The sequence below is a fragment of the Gopherus flavomarginatus genome, chromosome 3 (assembly GCF_025201925.1).
Source record: "Gopherus flavomarginatus isolate rGopFla2 chromosome 3, rGopFla2.mat.asm, whole genome shotgun sequence".
Lineage (NCBI taxonomy): Eukaryota > Metazoa > Chordata > Testudines > Testudinidae > Gopherus > Gopherus flavomarginatus.
Genome location: NC_066619.1, coordinates 107,802,993 through 107,819,497, shown reverse-complemented (window position 1 = coordinate 107,819,497; position 16,505 = coordinate 107,802,993). Strand labels below are relative to the sequence as shown.

At 37.3% G+C, this 16,505-nt stretch overlaps 1 protein-coding gene across 11 annotated transcripts in view; it reads left to right on the top strand.

The window, feature by feature from the left end:
• CCDC171 (coiled-coil domain containing 171) overlaps positions 1 to 16,505 on the top strand; it is a 256,020-nt gene that overhangs the window by 33,648 nt on the left and 205,867 nt on the right. For all 11 annotated transcript variants that reach the window (XR_007773169.1, XM_050944127.1, XM_050944126.1 and 8 more), the window contains 3 exons: positions 8,469 to 8,561; positions 9,837 to 9,997; positions 15,796 to 15,934. Coding sequence is in view for 10 of the 11 variants with exons in the window: in XM_050944127.1 (XP_050800084.1) it covers positions 8,469 to 8,561; positions 9,837 to 9,997; positions 15,796 to 15,934 (393 nt within the window). In the remaining variant the exon portion in view is untranslated. The remainder of the gene's footprint in view (positions 1 to 8,468; positions 8,562 to 9,836; positions 9,998 to 15,795; positions 15,935 to 16,505) is intronic.

Below are 16,505 nucleotides of genomic sequence, written 5' to 3'. Positions count from 1 at the left end.
GCTGAGGACCTGTGCTGCTCGATAACAATCCAAAGCAATGTGGATTCATGCATGTTTATTTTCATTATATCAGTTAGATGCCACCATCAGAAGACTGTTTGTTTGTTTTTTTGGCGGGGTGGTTCAGGTTCTGTAGTTTCTGAATTGGAATGTTGCTCTTTTAAGACTTCTGACAGAATGTTCCACGCCACATCCATCTCAGATTTTGGAAGGCACTTCAGATTCTTTAACCTTGGGTCAAGTGCTGAAGCTGTCTTTAGAAATCTCATACTGGTACTTTCGTTGCATTTTGTCAGATCTGCAATGAAAGCGTTCTTAAATTGAACAACATATATTTGGTCATCATCTGAGACTGCCATAACATAATAATTTTAAAAAAATCTACATTTGTAAATTGAACTTTTAAAAGATAGAGATTGCACTATAGTATTTGTATGAGGTGGATTGAAAAATACTATTAGAAAATAATGGCACATTGTATACTTTGTATTTTGTGTTATAATTGAAATCAATATAATTGAAATGTAGAAAAAAATCCACAAATATTTTATAATTTAAATTAATATTATTGTTTAACAGTGTGATTAAAATTGCAATTAATTTTTGAGTTAATTTGTTTTGAATTAATCGCTTGAGCTAACTGCAATTAATTGACAGCCCTAATTCTAATCTAAGACTGGACCAAGGCCACTATCAAAGCAGCATCAGCATCCCTCGCTGCACTGGAAATGCCCTCCCACTTTTTACTGGCCATAAGGGTGAACAAGGGGTTGGGGGAGAGTGGGTGGAGAAGAGGAAGTGGGGGGGCCAGATGTTCGGAGGAGGGGACAGTGCAAGGGTGGGTCCTCAGGAAAGGGTCGGTGCAGGTGGATGGGACCTCGGTTCGCGCACCAGTGGCCCCCACACACACTTGGAGGAAGCTTCCACCGCTCCTGCCTCAAAACCCCCATCTAACCCTGTAGGCACCTAAATTCTTACATCTTGGCTTGTACACTATCATCTAAGTTCTGATGCCTAGATGCCCAGCTCTCGCCTAAGCCCTACAGGGATCCTCAAACTGGGTGTTAGTCTGTCTATCTTGCCTGTTAACTTGGGCATCTCCCCTGCTTAGCTTGCTGGCTTCTGTGAATCCCATTCTTAGGATCCTAACGGTCCCCATGCATTGTATAGAAAGCCTGGGTTCCTAACACTGGGCTGTGGATACCACTATGCAACAGGGTGCCTGGATGTTAGGTGTTGGAATGCTGAGCTGAAGTCCCTATTTTGGATCTAGCCCTAAAAGCTTGTCTACACACAATTTCTGTATTGCTTTAACTATGTCATTTTGAAAACCCTAAATGTATGGGAATAAGCTATACCAGTATAGGCATCTTTATACTCCACGCTGGGAGCTGTACTAGTTAATGTATTTTGGTTTAAAAAAAATCACTCATCTAACCAAAATAGTTACATTGGTACATAGAGCAGAACCTAAAATCCACAGTTTATCTACATGAACATATCCCTGTACCATTGTGGAGCCCCCATTGACTTCAGTGCTGAAGCAGAGATCTGCTGGTGCATAGCTCATAGCTGGATTGTAACCTAAGTGGAAGCAATAGAGCCAGAAAAAGGGAAAATCATTCTTGGTTTCCACATTACTTTTAACTAGTCTGTTGCTTCTTCATCTGTATTCAGTGATTCTTCATTCCATAGAAGTTACTGTGATTTTTTTTTTCCAGTAAGGAAATTATGGTATCTCTGAATGAATTAAACAAGTGGGAATAGGTTGTTCATAAAAGCGAGAGCAATTATTTACTTACAGCTCTCTTTGTAATTTGCAATGTTGTTGAAGGAAATGATAGAAATAAAGAAAAGTATCTTACTTTAATGAGCATTTGGCAAGTTGTATATTTGAGGGAGAAAGGCCTGATTATGGCAGTAACTTTTAAAACTGCTTTTATATAGAGGGTTAAAATATAAATAAGAGAGACTTTCAACCTATTTCTATTTTATTATTTTTGGAATGCAGTGAGGACTTTTTTTTTTTTTTTTTTTTGATTGCATCTGAACGTTCCTTTAGTGCCCTCTTCTGGATATGTGACAGAGAGTCATTAGTTAGAAAATAGCAAGCATAATCTAACAGACAACTTTGCAATTATTTTTATAGTTTGTTTGAAAAAAAAATTTTTTTTGTTTGTGGTATACATTTGTGCTTTAATGATTCATTTTTCATTGAAAATGATTGATAGATTACATGGAGTTTACTTTGTTTTGTCAATTTGTTATATTCTCATAGACTTTAAGGTCAGAAGGGGCCATCGTAATCATCTAGTCTGACTTCCTGCACATTGCAGGCCAGAGAATCTCACCCACCCACTCCTATAATAGACCCCTAATCTCTGGCTTAGTTACAAAAGTCCTCAAATCATGATTTAAAGACTTCAAGTTACAGAGAATTCACAATTTACGTTAGTTTAAACCTGCGAGTGACCCGTGCCCCATGCTGTAGAGGAAGGCGAACCTCTCCTCCCCACAGGGTCTCTGCCAATCTGACCAGAGGAAAATTCCTTCCTGACCCCAGATATGGCGATCAGTTAGACCCTGAGCACATGGGCAAGACCCACCAGGCAGATACGTAGGAAAATTCTCTGTAGTAATTCAGAGCCCTCCCCATCTAGTGTCTCGTCTCTGGCCGTTGGGGATTTTTGCTACTGGTAGTCGCCGATGGGCCACATGCCATTGTAGGCAGTCCCATTATACCATCCCCTCCATAAACTTTTCAGGTTCAGTCTTGAAGCCAGTTAGATATTTTGTCCCCACTGTTCCAGAACTTCACTCCTCTGATGGTTAGAAACCTTTGCCTAATTTCGAGCCTAAACTTGTTGATGGCCAGTTTATATCCATTTGTTCTTGTGTTCATATTGTCACTTAACTTAAATAACTCCTCTCCCTCTTTGGTATTTGTCCCTCTGATGAATTTATAGAGAGTAATCGTATCTCTCCTCAGTCTTCTTTTGGTTGGGCTGAAAAAACCAAGCTCCTTCAGTCTCCTGTCATAAGGTAGGTTTTCCATTCCTTGGATCACCCTAGTAGCCCTTCTCTGCACTGATTCCAGTTTAAATCCATCTTTCTGAAACATGGGACACCAGAACTGCACACAGTATTCAGAGGTCTCACCAGTGCCTTGTATAATGGTACTAACACTTTTTCCTTTCTCTACTGGAAATACCCCTTCTGATGCATTAGCCTTTTTCACAGCCTCATCACACTGACAACTCATAGTCATCCTCTGATCAACCAATACGCCCAGGTCTTTCTCCTCCTCTATTGCTTCCCACTGATAAATCCCCAGCTTACAGCAAAATTCTTGTTGGTCCCTAAATATATGACTTTGCGCTATTAAATTTCATCCCTTCTCTATTACTCCAGTTTACAAGGTCATCCAGATCTTCTTGTATGATATTCCAATCCTCCTCTGTATTAACAATACCTCCCAACTTTGTCTCATCTGCAAATTTTATTAGTGCACTATCATTTTGTGTGTCAAGGTCAGTAATAAAAACGTTAAATAAGATTGGTCCTAGGACCAATGCCTGAAGAACTGCCCTAGTAACCTGCCTGACAATTCACCTTTCAGTATGACCTGTGGTAGTTGTCACTTTAACCAGTTCGTCCTCCACCTTTCAATTTTCATATTTATCCCCATCTTCTCCAACTTAACTAATTTCCCATGTGGAATTGTATCAAATGCCTTAATGAAATCCAAGTTGATTAGATCTATTGCATGTCCTTTATCTAAATAATCAGTTATCTTCTCAAAAGAAATCAGGTTAGTCTGGCACAATCTACCTTTTAAAACCATGTTGTATTTTATCCAAGTTACTATTCATCTCTATGTCCTTAACTACTTTCTCTTTCAAAATTTGTTCCAAGACCTTGCATGAAATTGAAGTCTGTCATAAACAGATAGTTAAGGGTTAATATCACTTTTACCTGTAAAGGGTTAAGAAGCTCAGTAAACCTGGCTGACACCTGACCAGAGGACCAATGGGGGAACAAGATAATTTCAAATCTTAGTGGAGGGAAGTCTTTGTTTGTGCTCTTTGTTTAGGGAGTTTTTTGCTCTTGGGACTAAGAGGGACCAGACGTCAATCCAGGCTCTCCAAATCTTTCTGAATCAGTCTCATGTTTCAAACTTGTAAGTAATTAGCCAGGCAAGGCGTGTTAGTCTTATTTTTGTTTTCTCAACTTGTAAAATGTTCCTTTTTGCTGAGAGGACTTTACCTCTGTTTGCTGTAACTTTGAACCTAAGGCTAGAGGGGGTTCCTCTGGGCTATATGAATCTGATTACCCTGTAAAGTATTTTCCATCCTGATTTTACAGAGATGATTTTTACCTTTCTTGCTTTAATTAAAAGCTTTCTTTTTAAGAATCTGATTGATTTTTTCCTTGTTTTAAGATCCAAGGGGTTTGGATCTGGACTCACCAGGAACTGGTGGGGGGAAAGGAGGTGGGGATAGTTAAATTCTCCTTCTATTAAGATCCAAGGGGTTGGATCGGTGTTCACCAGGAACTTGGTGAAAGCCTCTCAAGGCTGCCCAGGGAGGGGAAGGTTTTGGTGGGAACAGGAAGTGTTCCAGACACTGAAATTTCTGGATGGTGGCAGTGTTACCAGATCTAAGCTAGTAATTAAGCTTAGAAGTGTCCATGCAGGTCCCCACATCTGTACCCTAAAGTTCAGAGTAGGGGAGGAACCTTGACAAAGTCAAACTAACAGGCCTGTAGTTTCCTGGATCCTTTTTTCCCCTCTTTCTTAAGAATAGGAAGTATATTAGCAATTCTCCAGTCATAAGATATGACCCTTGAATTTACAGATTCATTAAAAATCCTTGCTATTGGTCTTGCAATTTCATGTGCCACTCCTTTTAATATTCTCAGATAGAGATTATCTGAGGCCCCTGATTTAGTCCCATTAAGCTGTTTGAGTTTGACTTCCACTTCAGATGTGATAATTTCTAAATGAGATTTCAACTAATAGCCATATTTTAAACATGATTCTAAAACAGAGGTGCATCATTCAGTGGAGATGGCCTAATTATGTATTTTTTAATTGTAGTTCATGGGTAGGGACAACAAAATGAGATCTCTACTAAAAACAAAGGAAAGATTGTAGAGGATCAATGATAAAAAATAGCCTTTTATATAGAACTACATTTTTAGGCCCCTATCCTGAAATGAGTTCTGTGTTGTGGATCTTTGCACCTACCTGGAATCCTAGTGAAGTCAGGTGCATGAAGTGGCCACCAAAAATTTAAATAGAAAACTTGGCTGATCCTCATTTCTGTTCTAAAATTTGTGTGTATCTTAAGACACACTGTGATTGCATGCCTAGGATAGGCCACACTGAAAATGCCACACTCAGGGAAGACTGCAAGAAATAGGGAAGATAGTCCCCCAAACTGGTGATTTATTGTGTAATTAGATTCACCAATCCAGTAACAATCTAGCTTCTGCAGTACCACACTGAACCAGAAGCCAAAAACAGTCCCCCTTAGGCATTCCAGCTCTTGGTTCTCATCCGGGAAACCCAATCTGATACAGTGATAGGTTATTAACAATCTATTTCACCATATGTGAGGTTCTTTCGAATCCCAAGGGATCAGACACATTTACCCAGATTAATATATATACCCAAATATTTACCCAAATATCACATTGTTAGCCAATCCTCCATCAGCTAACTAAAGACTTGTTAATAGAAGAAAAGAGTTATAAATGGTTAAGGAATCATATACATAAAAGTGATTTGCAAAGTCCTTATATCAGGTTTGTAGGAGTGATGGAATAAACTGCTGGTTTGGAAAAGCCTCTGTGGAATCATCCAAACAGATTGGGGGTCATCACTCCTTGTTTAAAGCTTCTTTGTTAGAAATCCAGTCCAGAGCAATAAAGCAGAAAATGAAGACAAAATGGAGATGTTTCAGGTGCCTTTTTATATCCTCTGCCATGTGCATGGAAATTTACTGTCCCAAACAAAGCCCACAGCCCATGTGCATTGACAGATACTGTCCCAAGAGGGAATCCAGAGTCACGTGAGTATGGAAAATTACTGGGAGAAGGTGGAGTCTCAGGTCACATGTACTTACGTGCTTTGACTCATAGAGGCGGCCATTGGTTTCTGGGTGTCTGAGGCTGTCTGGACAGAATGAGTTTCTTCAATGGACCTTTATGCAAGCTGAGTGTCTTTGATGGGCCATCAACACATAGCTGTCTAGCCTTGATGTAAATCCTGTCTCGGGAGTGTCATCCAGGAATACATCATATGCATAAGGTACAAGTACATAGCCAATATTCATAACTTCAATACAAAGATGATACATACATATAAACCAGATAAACATACTTAGCAAATCATAACTTTTCCATTGACACCTTACATGACATACGGTACTTTGTGCAAGACTTGTTGTAATTGTGGCAGCAATAATAATACCAAATGGTCATTCTTATACATAGTATTGCACACATATTAAGCAAACTAATTACACCAGGGATTTGTCTGGCCCAGAAAGTTTTTCTGGAATTGTGCCTTTTATTTCCATTTCGACTTAGCAGTGTTTGGTCTGGAAAGGAGATTTCTTGGGAAATAAACAGCAGTCTGTGAATAAAGACTTGTGATGTGTACAGGTGCTAAAAAACTGGGTGGGAATGCTGTTTAACAAACAGTCGTGGTGGGAAATGTGTATTTACTCTTCTTGTATGAGAAACAGAATTGTCAGTTCATAAATTTCATTATATTTGGTTTTTACACAAAAGTATGGTGAATCCTCAATATTTCATGTGTTGGAAGCTGCCAAATCATAGTTAACTGAACTATGGGGGTCTCTTATAAGGTTAAAAAAAATATCCCATGACATGGCCATTAGATGCTGAGACTCCTCTAGGAGTATGGGCTGTAAATGGAAATATCCCTCCAACTTTCATTATTATTATTATTTTTTAGTCTGACCTAATTACATTGACTTTTAAGTGTCCTATCAAATAGATTATCATGCATTGGCTTGGCAGGCTTGATACCCTGTGGATGGTGGTGATTTTTGAGAGAATTCTTCAGGTTTTTGTTTTGTTTTGTTTGTTTTGGTTTTTTGTCACACAAGGGCTAAAAATATACATAACATTCACCTCCCTCTTCCTCCCTGCTATATGTCTATGTTCCTTTTTAAATGTCAATTTCGCTCCCCCCCCCCCATCTTCCAGGAAGCTACATAAATTTGGTATGGACATAGTTAATATTGAGTTGTATGTGCCTTGCTAAATATTGGGAGGAAATTTATTAGAAATAAAGTCGTGAACATTTGAAATTGTACTCAGGCACAAGTGCAATAGAAAATCACATTAACATTTGAACAATAACATTCAGCATAGATGTGCTGCTCATTTGTGCACAGGTTCAATTGCAAAGTGAGATAGTTAATCAAAATGGCTGTAAACCAGCCAGGATATTTGCTAAACAAGTTATCCACTTCCTCTTCTCCCTGCTAAAGCCTAGGAGAATGATCATAGGACAAGGACCCAAGCCCTAATAATACTTTACAGTTAGATAGCACTTTAGAAATATTATATAGGCTTCATAACATCCCGAGGCAAAGAAGTTGTGTTTTGTTGGTAATAACATATCAGTTTATTTATAGCCTCTTGATTAGCACCAAAGTCTCTTTTCTGTCGACCCAGACATTAACCATAGTCCCTCCCAAACAAATCATAGTGTCTTAACGATCTCATCACTAAAATGAAGATTGTACATTCTATACTGCAATTCTCTGTCTGAACTGTATTATATTGTGTTCAATTGGCAATTTCTTAGTACACCTTTACCTCAATATAACGTGACCTGATGTAACACGAATTGGGATATAACACGGTAAAGCAGTGCTCCAGGGGAGGCGGGGTTGTGCACTCCGGTGGATCAAAGTATGTTCAATATAACACAGTTTCACCTATAGTGCAGTAAGATTTTTTTGGTTCCCGAGGACAGTGTTATATCGAAGTAGAGGTGTAATACAGAATGTTGAGCTTTCAGTCTTATCTGGTCATTATTTGACTTCTGAGTGCCTCATTTCTCAATATTAATATTGCATTAATTTTTTTGTATGGAACACAGTAATTAAAAAGAAATAGAAATAGAAAAATAATAATTTATCATCACTGGGTGTGGGTTGGTTTTTTTTAGTTTTTGGTGAATTTGGCTAAATTCCATTCTTTTGATATCTGTGTCTATATATTTTTTTAAATAAACATGTAACAAGGATAAAAACCAAAATAGCCTAGCAACAGAAGGGAGTGTGGATTCCTAGTCATCTGAACTAGTATAATAAAATAGTGTTTACCTAAATAGGACTATGATTTTAAAAAAAGATTTTCAAGGTGTAGGATTCTTTAAGTTAATATCTGTCTTTTGGGAATATAAATATTTTTCATATTTTTAGGCAGCTACTGTGAGAGTGAAGAAATTGGAAGAAAATATTGAGGCAGAGAGAGCAGCACATCTGGAATCCAAATTTAATTCTGAAATTATCCAGGTAAACCAGTGTCAAATATTTGTGGAATTTCCACAGTTTATGATGGAGTAGCTAGTAGATCTGTAAGGCCCCAATCCAGAAAAGATTTACGCCTGTGTTTACATTTATATATATGAGTAGTCCCAATTCAGTAGGACTGTGTATACTGGCAGCCTATGGAGAGGTTTTTGCAGAAACAGGGCCTAAATGCATACTAGTTATTGCATGATTGTAGGGGAAATTTAAAAAAAATTGTGGCAAAACTGTCAAAAGGAAATGTCCTATTAAAACATTCCTTTATTGTAAAAATACCCAATAATTATATTTTTCCGAGGATTGCTGATGGAACTGAATGAAGATGTAAAGCGCACATGCAACTGTTTCATGGGAGCAACAAACTATGTAACTCAGTCGGTAGTTCTCTCTGAAACTAATGCTTAAATATAATTTTCAATGAGCAGATTTGAATTTCAAAGAAAATGGTAGTACAGTATTGGCAGATAATTAACTTGAGTATTGGCAGATAATAAACTTGGTACATATTCATCAAAATTCAAACGTTATTGTCAGCTTACTCTAGATGCTCTTTCAAATAAATAGTTAATCACAGTTTACTTTAAAGAACAAACAAGGAAACTTAAAAAGGCGCTGAACTCATTTTCAAAATTTATGCTTTTCATTATTTGTGCTCTTTTTGCATTCAGACTAACTAGTGTCATTTTGTAGCCCATTTTATTTTCTTGTTCTCGTACCCTCTAGTTCTCACTGGAAACACTTTTTTCTAAATGACAATTACACTAATATAAAAAAGAATAAAGAAAAAATATATTAAATTTTCCTCCTTTACAAAATATAACTGAATTGGGAGGGCAAATTTATTTGGTGTTAGAGGATCTGTTTTACAAACAGAAGACTGGTAAGATTTCCTGTTAATAGTTGATGCACATGGAGTTGTCACATTTCTGCTCTCCATTGTATGGAACTCTAATCTTCACTATCAATCCTGTGCTTTATGTTTTAATGGAACTGGATTCATGTACAAAAAATAGGAAACCTCTGACAAACCTTACCAGTGTACTTGAATGAATAAAATCTAAATTCCACTGAAGTATAGTAGTCTGAGGAAAAGCACCTTATATCTTTTTATTTTTCCCTGCTCTTTATAGTATGTGTTCATATCCCTTCATGTGCTCAGCGCTCCCTCACTCTCACACACACACAGCAAAAGAGAACACTGCTGAAGATTAATGATAGCTTTCCCTAACTTGCTTTAATTGCTTTCTTATCATTTGATAGTTAAGGATTCGAGACCTTGAAGGAGCTTTGCAGGTAGAAAAAGCCAGCCAAGCAGAAGCTCTTTCTGATTTGGAAATGATCAGGAAAGAGTTCAAAGAGGTGGAAAATGCATATGAGAGAGAAAAACGTAATGCCCAAGAGAGCTTGGAAAAACTCAATGTGTAAGTTTATTTATCTACTAAATGTATTGTAAGCCAGCAGTAACAGTGTGTGTAGTATTATAATTTACATCCTTCTTAGGTAGCAGTCACTAGAAGATGACATGATCACACACACTTGAACAGGCCTGACATTTTATCAGTTCTGGTACATATACACACTCTATCTCGGAAGATAGAGAAATGTAACCTATTGCTATAGGGATAATTTGCAAAACATTCATATTGGGACGTTTGCTAGCAGCGTTGCATGTGACAACATTTTTTTTCATCTTAGCAAGTTCATATGGATTTATTTTTGTTAGGGAAACTCTAATTTACAGACTTTCATAGAGAAGCTGCAGATTATTCATGGCGAGGAATGCCTTTTAGCTTTTGTATGCAGTGTTTTTGTAGCCATGTTGGTTCCAGGATATTAGAGAGACTAGATGGGTGAACTAATGGTTTTTTTATTGGACCGACTTCTGTTGGTGAGAGAGAAGCTTTTGAGCTTACACGGAGCTCTTCAGGTCAGGGAAATTTGAAGCAGGTTTTCTTGGGGTATTTGGGTTGCTCATTCCATGATGCAAGAACTCTTTCCCCTTTCAGCCTATAATTTTGTTAAAGCTTCTCTAATGGTCCATTATGGTTCTGTGTGGCTCAGAATCTCAAAATTAGTAAAATGTCAACTTCTGAGTGGTTAGAAAACTTTGATCCCAAGATATGATTTCTTTCCTTTTTGGAAAAAGAGTGAGGTGTGTACAGACATGGGGTTGGGATTAGTAAAGTATCTTTTATTTACAGTATGTACAGTTACTACAGAAAATAGCTTTGAACGTTGCTAAAAGAAACATATTTGCTGTCTATAATAGCACAAACAGACTGTCAGTGCTTATACACTTATTTTGATTGCATCCTGTGCTTAGTTTCTAATTAGTGTATGCTTGAATTCCTCTTCACAATACACCTTTTGTTTGATATGATTGCATGCTCCAGGTGTCACTTAAAATGAGGAATGAGCCTCCCTGGTTGGTGCTTGCCCACTTTAGAATGTCTTGGGGGGTGGAGGGGGGTTAGTATAAAAGGGGCTCCCTTTCTTAAACATAAATGACTACATTTATCCCTGGTATATCTTTGGTGGAGTTAACCAAGGAACTCAACTATCCCAAGAATCCGCTCTCTGCTGTTAACTTCCATGCAAGCATGAAGATTTTGCAAAAATTCATTGTTCTACAAATGGCGACCCCTCCTAGATACGGAGACAAATCAATACTACAGTGTGACTTCCTACATGAGCCAATTTGTTTTTATTTTGGAGATTTCTGCAATATTTTAACTTGTTTTGATGCTTTCCTTTTCACCTTGTGTAAAACGTCATTAAATGTATGAATTTGATAGTTTTACAATTTATGGCATAATAAATTTGGGATGAGAAGTAGAATGCATACTCTTGACCTTACAGTCTTTGGTCTAAATGTTGATTAACTTTGTGCTGTGCATTAAACTTCCTTTATGAGATAACCCATTTATAAACATATTTAACTGCTTTAGTCAAAGATTATGTTAATTAATTTATCTTTCAATCTACTTTGCTTTTATTCTCCTCGCTAACTTATCCTTGTATGTGGTATCAACTCTGTGAATCCAACTCTCAGATTATTTCAGTCAAGATCTTGGAATCTACCAATGTCCAGCCTTAAAATCACTTTCTTGGCTAAGCTACATGGCAGAGACTTTAGGCTCCTAATGTTTTAACTTGAGTAATTCATATTCCAGTCCTCCTCTCTCTTGGTAGCTAGAACCCTGTAGAATCCACTGAAGTCCACTGAACTTAGTAAACCAATTATCTCTTATTGTTTTACCTGTCCTAATATGACTGTTAAAGGAAAATATTTTACTGCTTTAGTAAAAATTTCCAGAGGCTTTCTCTTTCCACTATCCTTTCCTTAAATATTTTTTATTTCTTCCAGGAAATATTTACTCTTTCAATACAGTTTTCCTACCAGCTTTGTACTGTTCTGTTTTCTTAATGTCATACTCCTCTAGTATGCACTTGCCCCCCCAGCTGTTTTCAAATTGCACAAATATTGTGCTTGATCAGAGGTTCCTAAGCTGTGATCTGTGAAACGCTTGCAGATGATCACATGTTGCCTGTTCCATTTCCATGCTTTCATCCATGCTAAATCTTACTAAAAGATATCTAAAAATACATAAATATTTTTTCATTTAAGAAACTCCTGTAATTGCCGCAGGGAACTTATATAATTACAGATGTATAGGGGTGGTGGTTCATGCAACTGTCTCAAGAACCTCCTTTCTCCCATTCACAGCCTTTTTATATAAACATGGTTCCTACCATGAAAGTATGTGATTTTTTGGTAATCAGTAGGTTCGGAGTTATCAAAAGGAAATATTTAGAAAATGAAGACAGGAGGCAAGCAAAGTAGTACCCTTGCATTAGAATGCTCTTTAATTATCCGTAACACCCTGATTTGTTGCCATCAGGTTTGCCCACTGACTGTGGTCATCTGTTTTCTCCCCGCCACTCCCATGCTACAATTCTTTTCTGTTTTTTTGGTTTGTCCTCTCCACCACCATTTTACATCAGAAGTCTATTGAGACCAAGCAAACATCCAAAAGTAAAACAAAATGCTTACCTCTGGAATGTTTCCTAATCTTGGACTCTGGTATGACTTCAGAAGGGTATGGGGTGGTGTAGAGAAAGAACTCTGTATCCCTGGCTTCCTCAGCATGCTTCACTGCAAAGAGGAACAAAAAGGGAAGGCCAGTATCAGATCTAGGTCATCTGAAAGAGGTCCCATCTGCTATTTGCTATACTTCTGTTTTTTCTCTTCACATGTAGTGTTCCAAACTATCAGACCTCTTGCGTTAAAACAGGATGCAAAAAAATAGTTATGGACCTTGCTTTACCAATCTAGAAGCAAAAGTTGGATGATGGAAAAAATTCACAGGTGCTTTTATTTTTTAAATGAAAAATGGATTAAGATCACCTAAATTGTTCCGCACATAAAATTGGGTGCTAAGAATAAAACAAAAAGTGGTTTGGATACAGTACTGTTTAACTTTCCACAAATTTTGTTTTATTAAAGTAACTCGGTGGGTTCTGCCTTGGCAGTTATTGTTAATAGGGACATGCACCTGCAAGTGCTGTGCACACTCAGCTCCTGTTGTCTTTACTGGGACCTGAGGCATCTCAGAGCCTTGCAAGATCAGACCATATATGTATTTATTCATAGATTTTTGTGGACATAGTACGATAGCATTATTTGATCAGATGTGAATATGGAATGTTGTCTAGTGATTACAGCATAGGGCTTGACATTCAAAATCTGGGTTTTATTGATTTCCTTAGTGGCCTTGAGCAGTCACTTAACTTGTCTGTGCCTCTATTTACAGCTTTGTGAAATGGGAATAATACATACCAATGTAACCGTGATGTTAAGACTTAATGTTTTAATTGCTTTGATATTTGAATGTGCTCTGGAAACACAAATTATAATAATGATTTAAGAATAAAAATTAAACCTTATAGAATTAGACCACATTTTCATGATTGTTTAACATCTGTTTGAAATTTTGCGAATAGTTCAAACTGTACAACACACAACTTAGAATAGGACACAACCATATTTGATATACAGTATATGGATAATTTGGGTGCTACTGTTGCACATTAATTTAATAATGGTTAAAACTGGCAACTTGAGGCAACTTCGGAACTAATGGAAGTGGTGAATTTTTTGTTTGTCAAATAAAATAAAATAAAAGGCCTAACTTATTTTTAAATTTATAATTTACACTAAATCATAATACAAAATATTTACAAATTATAAAAAAAATTCATAACCATGTTTTTAGCTGTCTTTCACAATATCTTTAGCAAAAACAGATTTACACAAATCTCAGTGTTCTGTTATATTGTAATTGTTCATAAGAATAATTAAATATTAAATTGCATTCAACTGTCTTAGATCTAATAATCTGTTGGATCAATATCAGAATCATTATCTAGGTTAAGAGACTTGCTTTTCTTTAAATTGAAAAACAAAGGTTTTTGCATAACCATAATAAAAGCATAATTTTTTTGGCCTTAAACCTAAGCTTGGAAAGAAATTAGAAAAACAGGAAAAAATGAATAGCCAGTTTTTCCTTAGGGAGCAGCAGTTTTTTATGTCTGAATTACTTTTAGAAATATATTTTGACTATGGGTAATCAACTTATTTTGAAAAACTAACACTGGATTGTGAAAGGACATAACTGTTACAGTTATGATACCACCAGAATTAGAGATATTGATCTATAGATTTAGTACTAAACCTTTAATAATATATTTATATTGTAAAAAAAAAAATACCTACTGGGAGGATTGAAATATTAAAAAACCAAAATTAAAATAGCCAGATATAAATGGCATAACCATTTTAGAGCTTAACTAACATACTTGATTAGTACGTTAGACATAGAGAAAGGATTATCGACTCTAGCATCAGAACTAAACAGTGGTGTTCTACTATTTCACCTCTGCTGCTGATCTGGGCAATTTTATTAGCTGCTGTATCAGCTTGACTTTTGCCAGTTGAGTATTTTACAAACAAACACAGCCCTCCCTAGGGTTGAGAAGGTGAGTTCTTCCTCCAGAGAACCCCAACTGACTCCAGAGAAGTGCCAGTTTAAAGTCAAATAGACAAACGGCAAGTCTTGTAATAAAGTTTAAAAGAAACAGACCCTCACCAGAGTTCCTTCCTCCCAACTATTCCTGAGTTTCCAGACTCTCCCCAAAGATCTGGTGATTAAAGTCAAAAGCAAACAAGTAGAGTTCTCCCTCACTCAGAGGGGCTGTTGGCATCTTCAACCTCCCTTTTATAAGGGAGAAGATGACTGCTACTGTCTTGCCACCCCCTTTCCCATTATGTTTTGCTGTGGAGGCCTACAAATCTCGTCATCCTCTGGGACTTGGGACTGCATTTCCCAGGATTCCCTCTGACCAAAAGTGCAGAGAGCCCTGACTCTCTGACACTTCAAGGCTGTGATCCTCTGCCCTAGACAGTCTGGGTTCTCTCCCAAGCCACAAACTGCCATCATGGAACAACCTCCCTTCTCTCAGTGATGATTTCCCTTGTCTCACAAGTCTGTCTTGGATGGCTCAAAAAGCATAAACCTTCTTTACAGCAAATAGACAAACAAACAAATTCAGGGGAAGATCCCACTGTTAAAATTCTAGAAACAAGGAGTATGATGGGATTTTTCACTCCGAGCTCTTGGACATCACCTCTGGTGACAGTGAGTAATGAGGGTAATAATTTCCCTAGCATTTAGAATTCAACCATTGTTAGATGATTGTTTGAACATCTGTTTGACATTAAAATCCTATGCCACACAATTTAGAATAGAACATAACCAGATTTCATATAGACACTGTGGGTGCTACTGTTACGTTTTAATTCAAAACTGGTTAGGCAAGACTTGCCTGGAGACTGAATAACAGTTTCTGAGGTAATTGAACTGTGGTGAATTTTGCTCATTAAATGTAATCTAGAGGCCACATCACGACCACTAAACCTATTTTACTTATGACTGCAGGCACAGTACACACACTTGGTTTTCTTAAGGGGAGGTACTATTTCTTTATAGCCTTTCATTTAAAGAGTGGATTTTTTATGAAAAAAAGTAAAGGCAAGTTTTAAAGCCTTATGGCATGAAAACATGATATATAGTACAGCTGTCAGTTGTGTTTAAAAGTATATAATGTTGGTTGACAAAAATATATTTGAAAAACCTATTCTAACACTGAAACTTTTCAGATTTGAAAAAGAGTATTTTTCTACAAACAAGCAACTAAATGAAGAGATTGAGGAAAAGAAGAAAGTAATTACAGACCTCTCTGAGAGACTCCAGGATAATGAAAAAAGTTGCAAAGAATTACAGGAGGAACTTGCAAAGGTAAGAGAGAAACCCTGTGGCACTTGCTTTATTGGGCCAGCAGATGACATTGTATATTTTACTATATAAAAAGCTGAAGAATGTTATGAAAATGATTTGATTGCACTGTAGGTCTAATCTAAGGGTATGTCTACATTTAAACTGCTAGAGAGGCACAGCTGCAATGGTGCAGCAGGGTGGCTATAGCACTTCAGCCTGGGTGCTACCTACACCTACCCCCATTAGCATAATTGATCCACCTTCCTCAGAGATACGTCAATGGAAAAACTCTTCCATCATCCTAGTGCTGTTGACAGCGGAGGTTAGGTTGACATAGCTGTATGTCTTAGGAGAGTGGGTTTTTCATACCCTAAGAGATGTAGGTGTGCCGATTGTAAGTTCCCCGGTATAGACCAGCCCATAAGCTTTGCCACTGTCTTGCTAGTATGGCTTTGGGCAAGTTACTTCACCTCTATGCCTAAGGCTTTGTTTACACTATACATAGCAGGGAGGGTGCCATCTGCTTCTTGCTTCTGAGAGGAATCATGCTAGTCTGTGAGCTACAGCAAAGGTCTGCATCAGAAGGATCAGC